This window comes from Macaca thibetana, chromosome 10 (assembly GCF_024542745.1).
Source record: "Macaca thibetana thibetana isolate TM-01 chromosome 10, ASM2454274v1, whole genome shotgun sequence".
Lineage (NCBI taxonomy): Eukaryota > Metazoa > Chordata > Mammalia > Primates > Cercopithecidae > Macaca > Macaca thibetana.
This window is the reverse complement of record NC_065587.1, coordinates 64,994,991-65,008,996: the sequence shown is the minus strand read 5'-3', so window position 1 is coordinate 65,008,996 and position 14,006 is coordinate 64,994,991. Positions and strand designations below refer to the sequence as shown.

General features: G+C 46.9%; 1 protein-coding gene across 1 annotated transcript in view; it reads right to left on the bottom strand.

Moving 5' to 3' along the window:
- The window catches only part of GSS (glutathione synthetase), a 171,163-nt gene that overhangs the window by 19,737 nt on the left and 137,420 nt on the right, over nucleotides 1-14,006 (bottom strand). Inside the window, exons 2-3 of the mRNA XM_050807152.1 lie at nucleotides 8,474-8,530; nucleotides 4,059-4,195 (exon numbers count right to left, since the gene is read on the bottom strand). Of these exons, the coding sequence (XP_050663109.1) occupies nucleotides 4,059-4,187 (129 nt within the window). The 5' untranslated portion in view covers nucleotides 4,188-4,195; nucleotides 8,474-8,530. The remainder of the gene's footprint in view (nucleotides 1-4,058; nucleotides 4,196-8,473; nucleotides 8,531-14,006) is intronic.

Here is a 14,006-nt window from a genome sequence, read left to right as displayed (position 1 = left end):
TCCTTATATATTCAAATAGAGCATTTTCATTATTTTTAATTGCTGCATAGTACTCTACTCTTTGGATATACTGTAATTTATTGAATCTAGTATATAGGTGGTTTATTTTCCCATTACCATTAATGTTTCAATTGGTATCCTACAATATACATTCTAGATATTTTTGTATATGAGAAAGTCCATATATTCTAAATTTCTAAAAGTAAAAATATCAAGTAATTCAGGCAAATCTATTTTAAATTTTGGTAGATAATTCCTAAATTACCCTTCTCAGCATCTTTTTTTTTTTTTTTTTGGAATGGGGTGTTACTATGTTGCCCAGACTAGAATACAGTGGCTATTCATAGGTGCCATCATAGTGCACTATAGCCTCAAACTCCTGTGCTCAAGCAATCCTCCTGCCTCAGCCTCCCAAGTAGCTGAGACTACAGGTGTGTACCACTGCCCTGGCCTCAGCATCTAAGATAAAACTGAGGAAGGCTATTTGTGAGAATAAGGTTTATTCGGCCTGAAGCCTTTATGAGTTAGAATGGGAATGACTGCAGATTACATAAGGGGTGACCTAATACCCTGAGTAGCTATGTGATGACTACAGGAGCAATTTCCTTGGCTTTAACACAGAAAGCTCTGCCGCCCCCAACAAGTCTAATCTTGGCCTGAAAAACTCAGAGTTTTTCTGCTAAGACATCCCTCTGCCTCTGTCCCAGGACTCATTACGCCCTCCTGAATTTAGGATCAATAGTATACAGCTGTTCTCTATTATCTACAGGCTAAAGGCTGAAACACACAATCTTCTCACTTTTGATAGAGACAATAACATAAAATAACATTACTAGCAGGGTGCAGTGGCTCATGCCTCTAATCCCAGCACTTTGGGAGGCCGAGGCAGGCAGATCACAAGATCAAGAGATCGAGACCTTCCTGGCCAGCATGGTGAAACCCCATCTCTACTAAAAATACAAAAATTAGCTGGGTGTGGTGGCGCATGCCTGTAGTCCCAGCTGCTCTGGAGGCTGAGGCAGGAGAATCACTTGAACCCAGGAGGCGGAGGTTGCAGTGAACTGAGATCGTGCCACTGTACTCCAGCCTGGCGACAGAGTGAGACTCTGTCTCAAAAAAAAAAAAAAAAAGAAAGAAAGAAACATTATTCTACTGTTTTAAAAAAACTATAGCACGTGCATGACAAAATTTTGTTTTGTAGCCAGGGAAGCAACAGTGAGTGACGGGAACTGTGACAAAAATAAGAACTTGCATCTTCTCTAAAGGGGGCAGCCAAAACTCTGCTCTAGCCAATTGTCGTCATGCAGGAAAGTAGGCCAGAGTTGCCAGATAATATAATTTTTCAAAACAAGTTGGGTTGCTAGATGTTTTTTTAATTTCATGATTTTTTTTTTTTTTTTTAATGTTGGCTCTGACATTTTAAAAATACTCTGGTGAAAAAACTGTTAACAATGCATGCCCCTGGTCAGGGAAACACTGGCTGGAGGAAGGGGACTTACTCTGAATTTTGTACCCTGTTCAAATGCATTTGAATGTATTAATTATTGTAAAAAACAAATTAACTCCCCAAACATTGCAGGAGCCAAATATTCAGGCTGGATATGGCTAGTTTGCAGCTCGAATCTGCAGGATAAAGTTCACACTCCTCCTCCACCCAGTAGCTAAGGCCCCTTGGCTGTCTGATGCTGGCCTGCCTTCTTTCTCACTATATCCACTTATGCGCCCTGCATTTCAGCTGCATTCTCTTGAACACTTTTTTTTTTTTGGCTTTTCCTACTTTTAGGTCCTTGCTATGCAGTTCCTTTTCCCTGTTTGTCTTTTAAGGTCTAGTTCAAATACCACCCCTCAACTCAATCATCTAATCATAATGAATTACTCTTTTTTCCAGCTGTCCTATATAGTATCTCAGGAAAGGAAAAAAAGCATGGATGTTCAGAGCGTGGACTCAGGAGCCAAATTCCTTGGGTTTACATCCTGGCTCTGCCAATTATTTTACCATTTAAATGACTTCAGGTAGGTTACTTAGCCTCTCTGGGGTTCGGTTTCCTTACCTCTGTTGTGGTGAGGAGTCAGTGATTCCAAAGTGTTTAGAATAATGCCTGGCACATAGTAAATACTCAATAAATGATAGTTAACGTTGTGTAGCAGACTGCCTGTGTTTCCTCATAGAGCTGACATTATTTCATTTTGTTTTGTGGTATGTTCTCTAACGAGACCAGGAGCTCCAGAGGCTAGGACTCTGGCTGACTCACCTCTCTGTCCTCAGTGCCTACAATGGCACAGCATAGAGCAGGCATTTGGTAAAGATTTGGAGTAAAATCTCACACACACACACACACACACACGTACATTTTCTGACTTTTTTTCTGGATTACAAATGTCACTGTGGATTGTGCCTTTTCTAGGCTCCATTAACTCCCAGAAAGACCAACTGCTGAATCTTCACATGGTACCTATTGATTAGCAGAAGAAACAAAAGCTTGGAAGGGAAAATGCTTCATCTTAGATTCATACAAGTAATTCACAAAATCTAGGTTCACAGCCCAAGCAATTCTATTCCATACCGTCAGCCTGCCTTAGGTGACAGACATTGTCATTTACTTGGGCCTTAGCAAACGATTACTGAGTGTGGACTCTACCAGGCCTGTATTAGGTTCTGGGCACACAGAGACAAAAAAGAATGGGGCTGATTAAAAAAAGAAAAGATGTTGGCAGCTCTTTAGTCACCAATATGATCTTAAGGTGTACTGTTAAGTTTTTTTAAAAAAGTGGGCAAAAGGAGGCTGGGCACGGTGGCTCACACCTATAATCCCAGCAATTTTGCAGGGGCAGAGGCCAGTGGATCAGTTGAAGTCAGGAGTTTGAGACCAGCCTGGACAACAGGGTGAAACCCCGCCTCTACCAAAAATACAAAAAAAAAAAAAAAAAAAATTAGGCATGGTGGCACATGCCTGTAGTCCCAGCTACTTGGGAGGCTGAGGTGGGAGAATTGTTTGAACCCAGGAGGCAGAAGTTGCAGTGAGCCAAGATTGTGCCATTACACTCCAGCCTGGGCAACAGAGCAAGGCCCCAAGGAATATATTTACTTGTTACTAGTTACTTGTTATGAATCAGCCATCTGAAAAGATCAACAAGAAACCAAAACACAGGCTGCATTAGGGTAAACTCTTGTACCCTTTGAATTGGAACCACGAAAATGTCTTGCCTAGTCACCAAATTAAAAAAGCTTTATTTTTTCCCCCCTAAGGATGAGATTTTAAAAAGGTGTGGTTTGGACTCAGCAGTTCTACTTTTACGTATTGACCCTGGAGAAACACTCACAAAGGTGCCCCAATAGACATACACATGGATGTTCCCTATAACGCTATTTATGGTCATAAAATCACGAGAGAAATCACCTAAATAGACATGAGTAGAGGGAAGCTAAACTGTGATATACCCACATCTGGAATACTATGCCTCAGAATGAAATTGACCCTAATGGAAGGCATTAGAAAGTTCTAAGACAGACTATTAAATAAAAAACCAAAAATATATCATAGAATAATATAATTTATTCTATGATAGATATCAAATAATATTTGATAATTATCAAATAATAGTTTGTTTTTTAAAAAAGACATATTTCTCTATATACATATCTATATATATAAATGCACAGAGAAAGGCTTGAAAAGATATATCACAAACCAGTTACAGAGAAGGTAGAGTGATTATGGGATCTTCAGTAATAGCTCACTGGGCAAAGTGCTTCACGTGAATCACCCTCTAATTCTCTTACCAAACCAGTGAGGTAGGTCCTATTATTATCCCATTTTTACACCTGAAGAAACTGCAGCTGAGAGTAATTTGCCTAAGTCACACTTCAAACCCCATATTTAAATTTGATTACTCCAGCATGCTGCTTTTTTACTTTCTACTTCTACAGATCAATTTTAGTTACTGAAAAAAATAAGGCAAAAGAGATACGGTCCCTGATGCAAAGGAAAGACCCTCAGCCTGGCTGGGGCCAGACAGTGGGCCATGGTGAATGCCGTGGGGAGGAGCTAGGGGCTTACCTCCGAGGAAGTGGGCTCCTGTGAGGTCCTCAGCAACACTCCCTCAGCCAGGGCGCGGTCCACGGCCTGCCGTGCCAGCTCCTCTAGCTGCTGTTCATTCTGCAAGAGGCTCCCCCAGTTGGTGGCCATCCCAACACCTGCAAAAGATGGAGAGAAGAGAGTTGGCAACAGATGGCCTGAAGCCCAGCAACCACCGAAACTGGCTGGTGGCCACCCCCAACACAGCAGGACCCTGACCTCTGTTGGAAGGGAACAGCGTGGTATACAGGAATGAACACTGGCTGCTTCTAGCTCTTAACAACTTCCATGTGCATGAAATAGAAAGCCTGACAAAGCATTTCCATTGCCACTCTCTCTTTTGATTCCTAACACAATGGCATTATTCTCACAGTAAGGAAGCAGAGGCTTGGAGAGGTGAAATGACTTGCCCGAGGTGATGACTGGTATAGCCTGGACTTGAACCCATGTCTCTGGACTCCCAGCCTAATGCTCTTCATTGGAGAAAGAAGCACTGATATCAGATGTGACTGGGGCAAGTTCCTTCCCCTCCCAGAGCTACAGATTCCCTAACTGTGAAACAAGAAGAATGGGTAGATCAGTAGTTTCCAAACCTGGCTGAACATTCTGGGGAGCTTGGGAAAGAATACAGATTCCTGGGTCCCATCCCAGAGACTCTGATTCAAGAGGCCTGAAGGAAAGGATGGGTTGAGGCTTTGTATTTATTTTTATTATCATTATCATTTTTTTTTTTGAGATGGAGTCTTACTCAGTCGCCCAGGCTGGAGTTCAGTGGCTTGTTCTTGGCTCACTGCAACCTCTGCCTCCTGGGTTCAAGTGATTCTCCTGCCTCAGCCTCCCCGAGTAGCTGAGATTACAGGCATGTGCCACCACACCTGGCTAATGTTTTGTATTTTAGTAGAGACGGGGTTTCACCGTGTTAGCCAGGATGGTCTTGATCTCCTGACCTTGTGATACACCCCCCTCGGCCTCCCAAAGTGCTGGGATTACAGAAGTGAGCCACCACGCCAAGCCAAGGTTTTGTATTTTTAACAAGTTTTCCTGGGATAGGAGTCACTGCAGTACACTATTAATTCCCTTCAAGCTCCAACAACTCATGTCAGCAGATCTCAAATAAATTACATGGGAAGGGGGAGGGAGCTCTTCGTGGAATATCATGAAATGCAAATAATGTGAACTCCTCCCTTATACTAACCAGAAGGAATCTTAGTAGCAGGAAATGATTACATTCCATGTATGGACATTTATTATCAAAGCACCAAAAGACAGAAAATATTTTTGAGAAATCACATTAGCAAGATGGAAATCGCGGAAAGCCAAGTGTCCAGTGTAATAGGAGGAGTTGTCTGATTGGTTGCCCAGAGACATACAGAGGTGTACAAACTCACACCCTGGTACTCATTCATTTTTCAGCAGGCCTCAGGAGTTTAAGATCTGGGTAAAAATCTGGAAACACCGTCATTACTTTTGTTGTGCCCTGTTGTCATTTAACATAACATGGCTGCCCAACTCAGTGGTCCCCAGGAAGGAAGTTAGAGAATAATAGGAAACCTCCATCACATTCAGCTCTATCCCCCTGTCCCCATGACAGAGCTAGTGCTGGGCCAATTATGAAGGTCTGCCGGCCTCAGCACAATGCTTTGAAAGAATGTGCAGGTAACCTCAGGAGTGTCCTGATATCTCTGCTGAGTGAGACATAGATGAGGGCAGGCATAGTAACGACCAAGGCTCAAGTCAGACAGACAGACAGACCTGGGTTTGAGTCCATAATAATATGACTTCTTTCTTTCTCTCTCTCTCTTTTTTTTTTTTTTTTTGACGGAGTCTCGCTCTGTCGCCCAGGCTGGGGTGCAGTGGCGCAGATCTCGGCTCACTGCAAGCTCCGCCTCCTGGGTTCACACTATTCTCCTGCCTCAGCCTACCGAGTAGCTGGGACCACAGGCGCCCGCCACCACGCCCGGCTGATTTTTTGTTTTTTTTTTTTTTTTTTGTTTTTTTTTTTTTTGAGACGGAGTCTCGCTCTGTCGCCCAGGCTGGAGTGCAGTGGCGCTATCTCGGCTCACTGCAAGCTCCGCCTCCCGGGTTTACGCCATTCTCCTGCCTCAGTCTCCCGAGTAGCTGGGACTACAGGCGCCCGCCACCTCGCCCGGCTAATTTTTTTGTATTTTTAGTAGAGACGGGGTTTCACCGTGTTAGCCAGGATGGTCTCGATCTGATCTCGTGACCCCCGCCCTCGGCCTCCCAAAGTGCTGGGATTACAGGCGTGAGCCACCGCGTCTGGCCGACTTCCCTTTCAAGTAAGACTGCTGTGTGGATTAAGAGAAAAATCAGTGTGAAATTTCTCAAAAGCAGCTCTATACATGAGACCATTTTTTGACTATACTCTCTTTACAGGTAGGAGGAGACTTGTCAGAGGTCACACAGAAACCTAGTGGCAGAGCCAGGACAAGAACCCATTACTTTTTTTTTTTTTTTTTTTTTGAGACGGAGTCTCGCTGTGTCTCCCAGGCTGGAGTGCAGTGGCGTGATCTCGGCTCACTGCAAGCTCCGCCTCCCGGGTTCACGCCATTCTCCCGCCTCAGCCTCCCAAGTAGCTGAGACTACAGGCGCCCGCCACCACGCCCGGCTAGTTTTTTGTATTTTTAGTAGAGACGGGGTTTCACCATGTTAGCCAGGATAGTCTCGATCTCCTGACCTCGTGATCCACCCGCCTCGGCCTCCCAAAGTGCTGGGATTACAGGCTTGAGCCACCGCGCCCGGCCAAGAACCCATTACTTTGACATTAGAGTAATGAAACCCTCCATGAGCCCCCATCATTCCACAATTCTGGAATTCCGACATCTGTTTGCTGTTGGGCTTTTATTTAGTTGGCAAACGCTGATTTGCATTTAATGCCAGTCCCTTGACTAGGTACCAGGGACATGGAGAAGGATAAGACATAAAAATAATCACCATGGGCCAGGTGTGGTGGCTCACATCTGTAATCCCAGCACTTTGGGAGGCTGAGGCAGGCGGATTACCTGAGGTTGGGAGTTCAAGACCAGCCTGACCAACATGGAGAAACCCCATCTCTACTAAAAATACAAAATTAGCCCGCGGTGGTGGCGCATGCCTGTAATCCCAGCTACTCGGGAGGCTAAGGCAGGAGAATAGCTTGAACCCGGGAGGTGGAGGTTGCGGTGAGCCGAGATCTTGCCATTGCACTCCAGCCTGGGCAACAAGAGCAAAACTCCGTCCAGAAAAAAAAAAAAGAAAGAAAAAAAATAAATCACGATGAAGGTGCTAAGTGGGCCCTTTATTTTCTCATTCTACAGCTTCAACCCTCCCTTTGCTTTATTTGTTTTGCTGATGACATTCAAATCTACATCTTCACAGCAATACTTTCCTACCTTCAAACTAGAATATCCAATTGCTTCCTGCGAGTCTCCACACAACCAGAATAGAATTTGTTGTTGTCTCCCACAAATCTGCTTCTCCTCTGATGAACCCCACCCAGGTACCCAAGCCCTGAGTACTTCTTTCCTACATCTCACTGTCCGCAAATCCTGTGGATTTTGCTGCCTCAGTATATAGTACTTTGAATTCCGTTATTTATCTCCATTTCCAGTGTTTGTAGCCTAGCCCCGGCCACTGTCATCTCTTCCCTGGGCACGAAACAGATTCAGAGTGAGGTATCTTCGGTGACCAGGATACGTCGGCCTCTGTCCCCCTTCCAGGCCTTGGCACGTGCTGTCTTCTCTTTGGAACTCTCCCCACCACTTCTGATCAGGGTTCGCGATTTAGTTCCAGAAGCCGTCCCTGTTCTCCGCCCTGGGCTTCTACATTCTACAGCCCATCACTTTTCCCGGCACCGCGGGAACAGTGTTTGTCTTGATCACTTCTCTATCTAGTGTTAGCCGCGCTTAGTACTGTATTCATTCATTACATGAATGAATGAAGAAAGAACGACAGACGGGCCAGATCACCGAAAGCCTCAAAACGCCCACAAGGAAATGGGTCGGACTTTATCCCCAGGACTAGACCAGAGCCTAGAAAGGCCCCGAGGCAACGACACGGTCGGCTGCCCAGGCTGGCCCCACTACACGGGCCCGCTCGCTTTCACCCTGGACAAAGTTTGTCCCTAATCGCTCCCCGTTGTAGTTCTAACTGGCTCCAGTCTCACTGGCCCACTGGCCCCGACACCGGCCCGATCTAAAGGCAGGAGATCTGGAAAGTCTGGGATCAACGCGCGCCAGCCCAACCCCCTCAAGAGACACTAGTTTCCCCGCGCATGCGAAGGGTTTCAGCTACAAGATCTCCCGGCCTCCGGAGTTCAATCCCTCGCCAGACCCCTCCCTCACATCGTCCCCCCCGAGGAAACGTGACCCGTGCCGGCCGCCGTGGCCGCGCCAACCTACTCGTTCGCCTTCTCTCAGCTCACGGTTCTCTCTGCACTCGCACCGCTACCCAGGCTCGGGGGGCGGGGCCTCGATGCGACCCAGTGCGCTTGCGCGTACCGCCCCGGGCCGGCTTAAAGAGTAGGGCGGGGACAGAGACCCATATCTTTGGCGCTGAGTCGCGGCTAGGAAGGGGCAGTCGTTGAGAGGGCTGCCTTGGCGTTAGGAGTGTGTCGGCTGCACCCTGGCGGACGGACCTTGGGAAGGAGGGGAGGGGACCGTCGGGGTCGGCGGGGAGCTACGGGTATGCATAGCTCTTAGAGCGTCAGAGCTGGCGACGTCCAGTGGAAGATGGGGAAACTAATGCTCAGAGCGGGACACTCACTACCTCAGGGGCACACAGTTGATAAGGGTGGGGTGGTCGTGGTAATGGAGGCCCCAGGGAGGGTCAGGGGCCCGTAGTACGTCAGGGGCTGAACCTGTATTAGAACCCAGGCTTGTTTCCCAGCGCAGCCGGGTCCTAGAAAAATCCCCCTGATTTTATCTATTTATTTTGTTAACCTGGAATAGCAGCAGGGAAAGCATTAGAGGCAAAAGAAAAGGATTTTCATTTTTCCAGGAATGCTGAAGTTAGGACTGTTTGAGGGGAACCCTGTGTTTGTCAGACTCTCCAGTACCGTTTACATCAGGATCTGGGGCAGCTTTTAAAAATATGCAGATTCATGACTGCTACCCCCACCTCACTGCTTGGCAGCCCACAGGTGCCTTCCCTGTTTCTTCCTTCTGGGTTGTGATAGGCTTGTCTGCAGTCCGAAGCACCTGATAAGAATTTTAGTTAAATGGAATGTATCAGCCCAGCTTCTAGGGAATTAACCATGAATAAGACACAGCCACTGCTTTCAATCTGATAAGGTAGGCAATAAACAGTGCTTTTCTGAAGGAATCAGGGATGGCTTTTGGGGTCTTGAAGGATGGCTAGGAAGGTGTAGGTAGTGAAGGAGGTAGGGGTAGAGGTGAGAGGCTGGGATGGGGACAGTGTTCCAAATTGCAGGAACAAAAGCAGCAAAGGCTGGCTGGGCGCAGTGGCTCAGGCCTATAATCCCAGCACTTTGAGAGGCCGAGGCAGGTGGATCACTTGAGCTCAGGAGTTGGAGACCAGGCTGGGCAACGTGGCGAAACCCCGTCTCTACTAAAAATACAAGAATTAGCCCGGTATGTTGGCCCGTGCCTGTAATTCCAGCTACTCAGGAGGCTGTGGCGTGAGAATCCTTGAGCCCAGGAGGCGGAGGCTGCCGCGGCTGAGATCGTGCCACTGCACTTCTATCTGGGTGACAGAGTAAGACCCTGTCCTAAAAAAAAAAAGAGCAGCGAAGGCATATAATTCTGAGGGTTGTTCGGCTCGTTTTACAGACACGGAGGAGTTTGGTGTGGATAATGAGGAAGGGCCTAAGGGTTCCAACAGGACTTTAGGCGCTTAGGCTTGGAGAGGTAGCCTCAGATGCCAGTTCCACTGAGCAACAGGAGCTAAGGGCTTTAAGCAGGGGAAAGACATGGTTAGTTTTGTGTGTTAGGCACTGGTTACCGTGACAAATGGTTTGGAAGTGGGGAGATGGGCTAGAGAAAGAGCAGAGAGAGTTAAGATGTGAGATAATGAGGCCGTAGCCAGTGCAGCAGCTGTGGAGATGCAGTGAAGAGAACAGATCAAAGAAATTTAGGAGTGAGAACTCCTGGTGATGGTAAATCAGTGGCCCAACCCAGGGACCAAGATCTTTTCGACTCTTTTTTTTTTTTTTTTTTTTTTTTTTTTTTTTTGAGATGGAGTTTTCGTTCTTGTTGCCCAGGCTGGAGTACAATCGTGCAATCTCAGCTCACTGCAACCTCCACTTCCCGGGTTCAAGCCAATTCTCCTGCCTCAGCCTCCCAAGTAGCTGGGATTACAGGCGCCCACCACCACACCTGGCTATTTTTTGTATTTTTAGTAGAGACAGATTTCACCATGTTGGCCAGGCTGGTCTCGAACACCTGAGCTCAGGTGATCCACCGACCTCAGCTCCCAAAGTGCTGGGATTGCAGGCGTTAACGACTGTGCCCGGCCCCTTTTGACTCTTTAAATAAAGCATGTACATTATCTGACTACAGGACGGGCTGAGTCCTCCAGTCTCCCGTGTGTGGTCGCAGGATGGGGGGAGATGGTGGTAGATAAGTGTCTGGTTATTACCAGAACAATGTTTCCTGATGTCCTTTCCTTGTTGGCTTTTGTACCTGAGGGGATAAGCAGCTATTAATTAGAATAGGCCCCAGGTGGCAGGAAGAGGTTACTGGGTCAACCAGGAACAAAAGAAGCTATTTCTAGTGCAACATGAAATTGAAAATAAAAAGCATGACCCGGGGTTCTCTGTGCAGGTTCCCCTCTTCCAAGATGGGTGCCAAATGACGAGTATCAGGTGTCTATGGCAAGATTTGGGGAGGATCCCAGACCTTAACAGCCCTTTGGTTGAATCCTCTCACAATGTGGCAGGTAAGATGTCTTTATTCGCATTTTGTAGATGTGGCATCTGAGCCTCAGAAGTTACGTGACTTGTTCAAGGTGACCCAGTTCGTGGTAGGACTGGGAGTGAAGGACTCTTGACTAAGAATCTTTCCAGGGAGCGTTTGCCCTTTCTGCACCCTCTGCCTGGGTGCTCTCCTCCAAAATCCTGGCATGACTGGCTCCTTTGGTCATTCAAATATTTCATCCCTGGAGGCTGCCCCACCCTATAAGTCTGTATCACGTTATCCTTTGTCTTTTCTTTTATCTTCCTAGAGGGAGTCTCACTCTGTTGCCCAGGCTGGAATGCAGTGGCACAATCTCAGCTTACTGCAACCTCCCGGGTTCAAACAATTCTCCTGCCTCAGCCTCCTGAGTAGCTGGGATTACAGGCATGTGCTACCACGCCTGGCTAATTTTTGTATTTTTAGTAGAGACAGGGTTTCACCATGTTGATCAGGCTGGTCTCGAACTCCTGACCTTGTGATCTGCCTGCCTCTGCCTCTCAAACTGGGATTACAGGCGTGAGCCACTGCACTTGGCCTTGTATTTTCTTCATAGCAGTTACTCATATCTGAAATTGTTGCTTTTGTCTGCTGTTTCCCTCTGCTAGAATGTGAGCCCCATGAAAATAGGGGCCATGTCTGTCTTGTTCACCACTTTACCCCCAGGACCTATACTAATTAGTGCCTGCCACATGGCAGATGCTCAATAATATTTGCTAACCAATGGAAATAGGTTGGGGAGAGAGAAAGAGAAGGAAACCATTTAATGAAAGCTGAGGATGTTTCAAGTACTTCTCACAAATTGCCTCATTTGATCCCTTCACAGCCTTTCAGGGTAGAAATCGTATCTCCATTGGGTGAATAAGAAACCGTGCTAAGCCAGGTCAAGTCCATGGTTGGTCACTTTTGAGGCTATAGACTCGTCTGAGATCTATTAGGCATAAAATTTTGCATCAACTACGTGGAGGAATTCACAGACTTTCTCAGGCTCACTTGGGGATCTCAGATCAAGAAACCTAGGATTGGGGAACTTGCCCAGGGGTCTTTTTGGCCCCAGGCCTTTCCTGGATCCTCACTCTCTGGCAAGGATGGAATCCATGTAGTAGACTATAGGGAACCTGATGAAGATTCCGAAGCAGAGGGAGATGATTTGCACTGAGTCTCTGGTGTCTCAAACCTGAGTTTGAATCCTGACTGTGGAGAAGTCATCTCACCTCTCCAAATCCCACTTTCCTCATTTTATTTTTTTCTTTCTTGTTCTTTTTTTTTTCTCTTTTTCTTTTTTTGAGATGGGGTCTCTCTCTCTCTCTCTCTCTCTCTCTCTCTCTCTCTCTCTCTCTGTCTCTGTCTCTCTGTCTCTCTGTCTCTCTGTCTCTCTGTCTCTCTGTCTCTCTGTCTTTCTCACCCAGACTGGAGTGCAATGGCGCGATCTTGGCTCACTGGAACCTCTGCTTCCCGGGTTCAAGCAATTCTCCTGCCTCAGCCTCCCGAGTAGCTGGGATTACAGGCACACGCCACCACGCCCAGCTAATTTTTTTTATTTTTAGTAGAGACAGGGTTTCACCTTGCTGTCCAGGCTGGTCTCGAACTCCTGACCTCGTGATCTGCCTGCCTTGGCCTCCCAGAGTGCTGGGATTACAGGCGTGAGCCACCACCTCTGGCTTTCCTCACTTTCAAAGTGAAATCTGTTTTTTTCCTAACAATAACTACCCTTTGTTGAGCTGGTCGCTAAGTGCCAGGTACTTGGCTGATGACTTTACAGTGCTTATCTCACTTTCCCTTACCTCCCTATGACATCAGTATCTTTATAGCCTCCATTTTACAGCTGGGGAAAGGAAGGCTTGAAGAGGTATCCTGACTTACCAGAGATCACAGCAGTACTGTCAGCCGTGGTGTTCCCACACATGTACCTTGGGACATGCCATGGGCTCAGACTTCCCAACGCTAACTGTTGAATCCATTGCATCCTCTGTTCTTGGGGTTTGTGGGAGCATTTGAGTTTGAATTAGGTGAAGAAAAGTATGCAGGGATGTACTTCACTGTGAACGGAGGCAATCCCTTAACTTTGTGTCTTGCCTTTTTCCCTGCGAGGGCCTCTCTCCAAGTCTGGACTGTGCCTTTTGATTGGAACATCTCTGTCAGCCCCAGGGTCTGCATCACACGTGGTCTGCGTCTGTGCACATGGCTACTGTCTCTTTTTAGCAGTGACATCACCCTGCCTGGTACTGTTGTTTATGAGGCCGTCTCCCCACCTGGCTGGGGGCCACTGCTTTGGCCATTCAGAGTGGAATTCCTTTGTCTTCCAGCCTCTAGCACAGGCCTGGGCCAGCATTGCTGCTCAGGAAATGCCTGTGGAATCAAAGTGGGGACTGTCCCAGGTGTTGAGGATTTACTGTGTGCTAGGCCTGTCCCTGACACTTTATATGTGTTATCTCATTTACACCCCCACAGTCATCCTGGGAGGGAGAAGTTACCCTATTTTACTGAGAAGAAACAGACTGATTGAAGTTGGGCTTTGCCTTAGGCCCACTTGTGATGATTGATGGCACCAGGGCCAACTCTAGGGTCAGTGCCCTGGTCGTGTTTGAGGTGTGTGGGCTGAAAAAGGGGAGACACACTTCAAGGCCCCTGGGATCCTCAGAAACCTTCTACTAACAGGTTCCTAGTTTGGCTCTGATTTCATCCGTGAGGACACAGAAGCCTAGAAAGGGGAGATAACTTACTTATAGACCCTCTTCTCCACTTGTTATGTACTTATGTATCCACTTAATTTTGGCAGGATGGGTCTGTTTTGATTCACCATTGCACCACCCATGTAACCCAGTACCTGATCCAGGTTGACGCCCAGTAAATACTTTCACATTTTATTTATTATGAAAACACTGAGAAATGTATAAAAATTAATAGAACAAATACCTGTGTACCTACCATCCAGCTTGCAAAATGAAACACTGCTAATGTAGATAAAGACCTTTTTGTTTCCCTCTATGACTGACCCCCAAACCAAGAAATAAAGACTCTC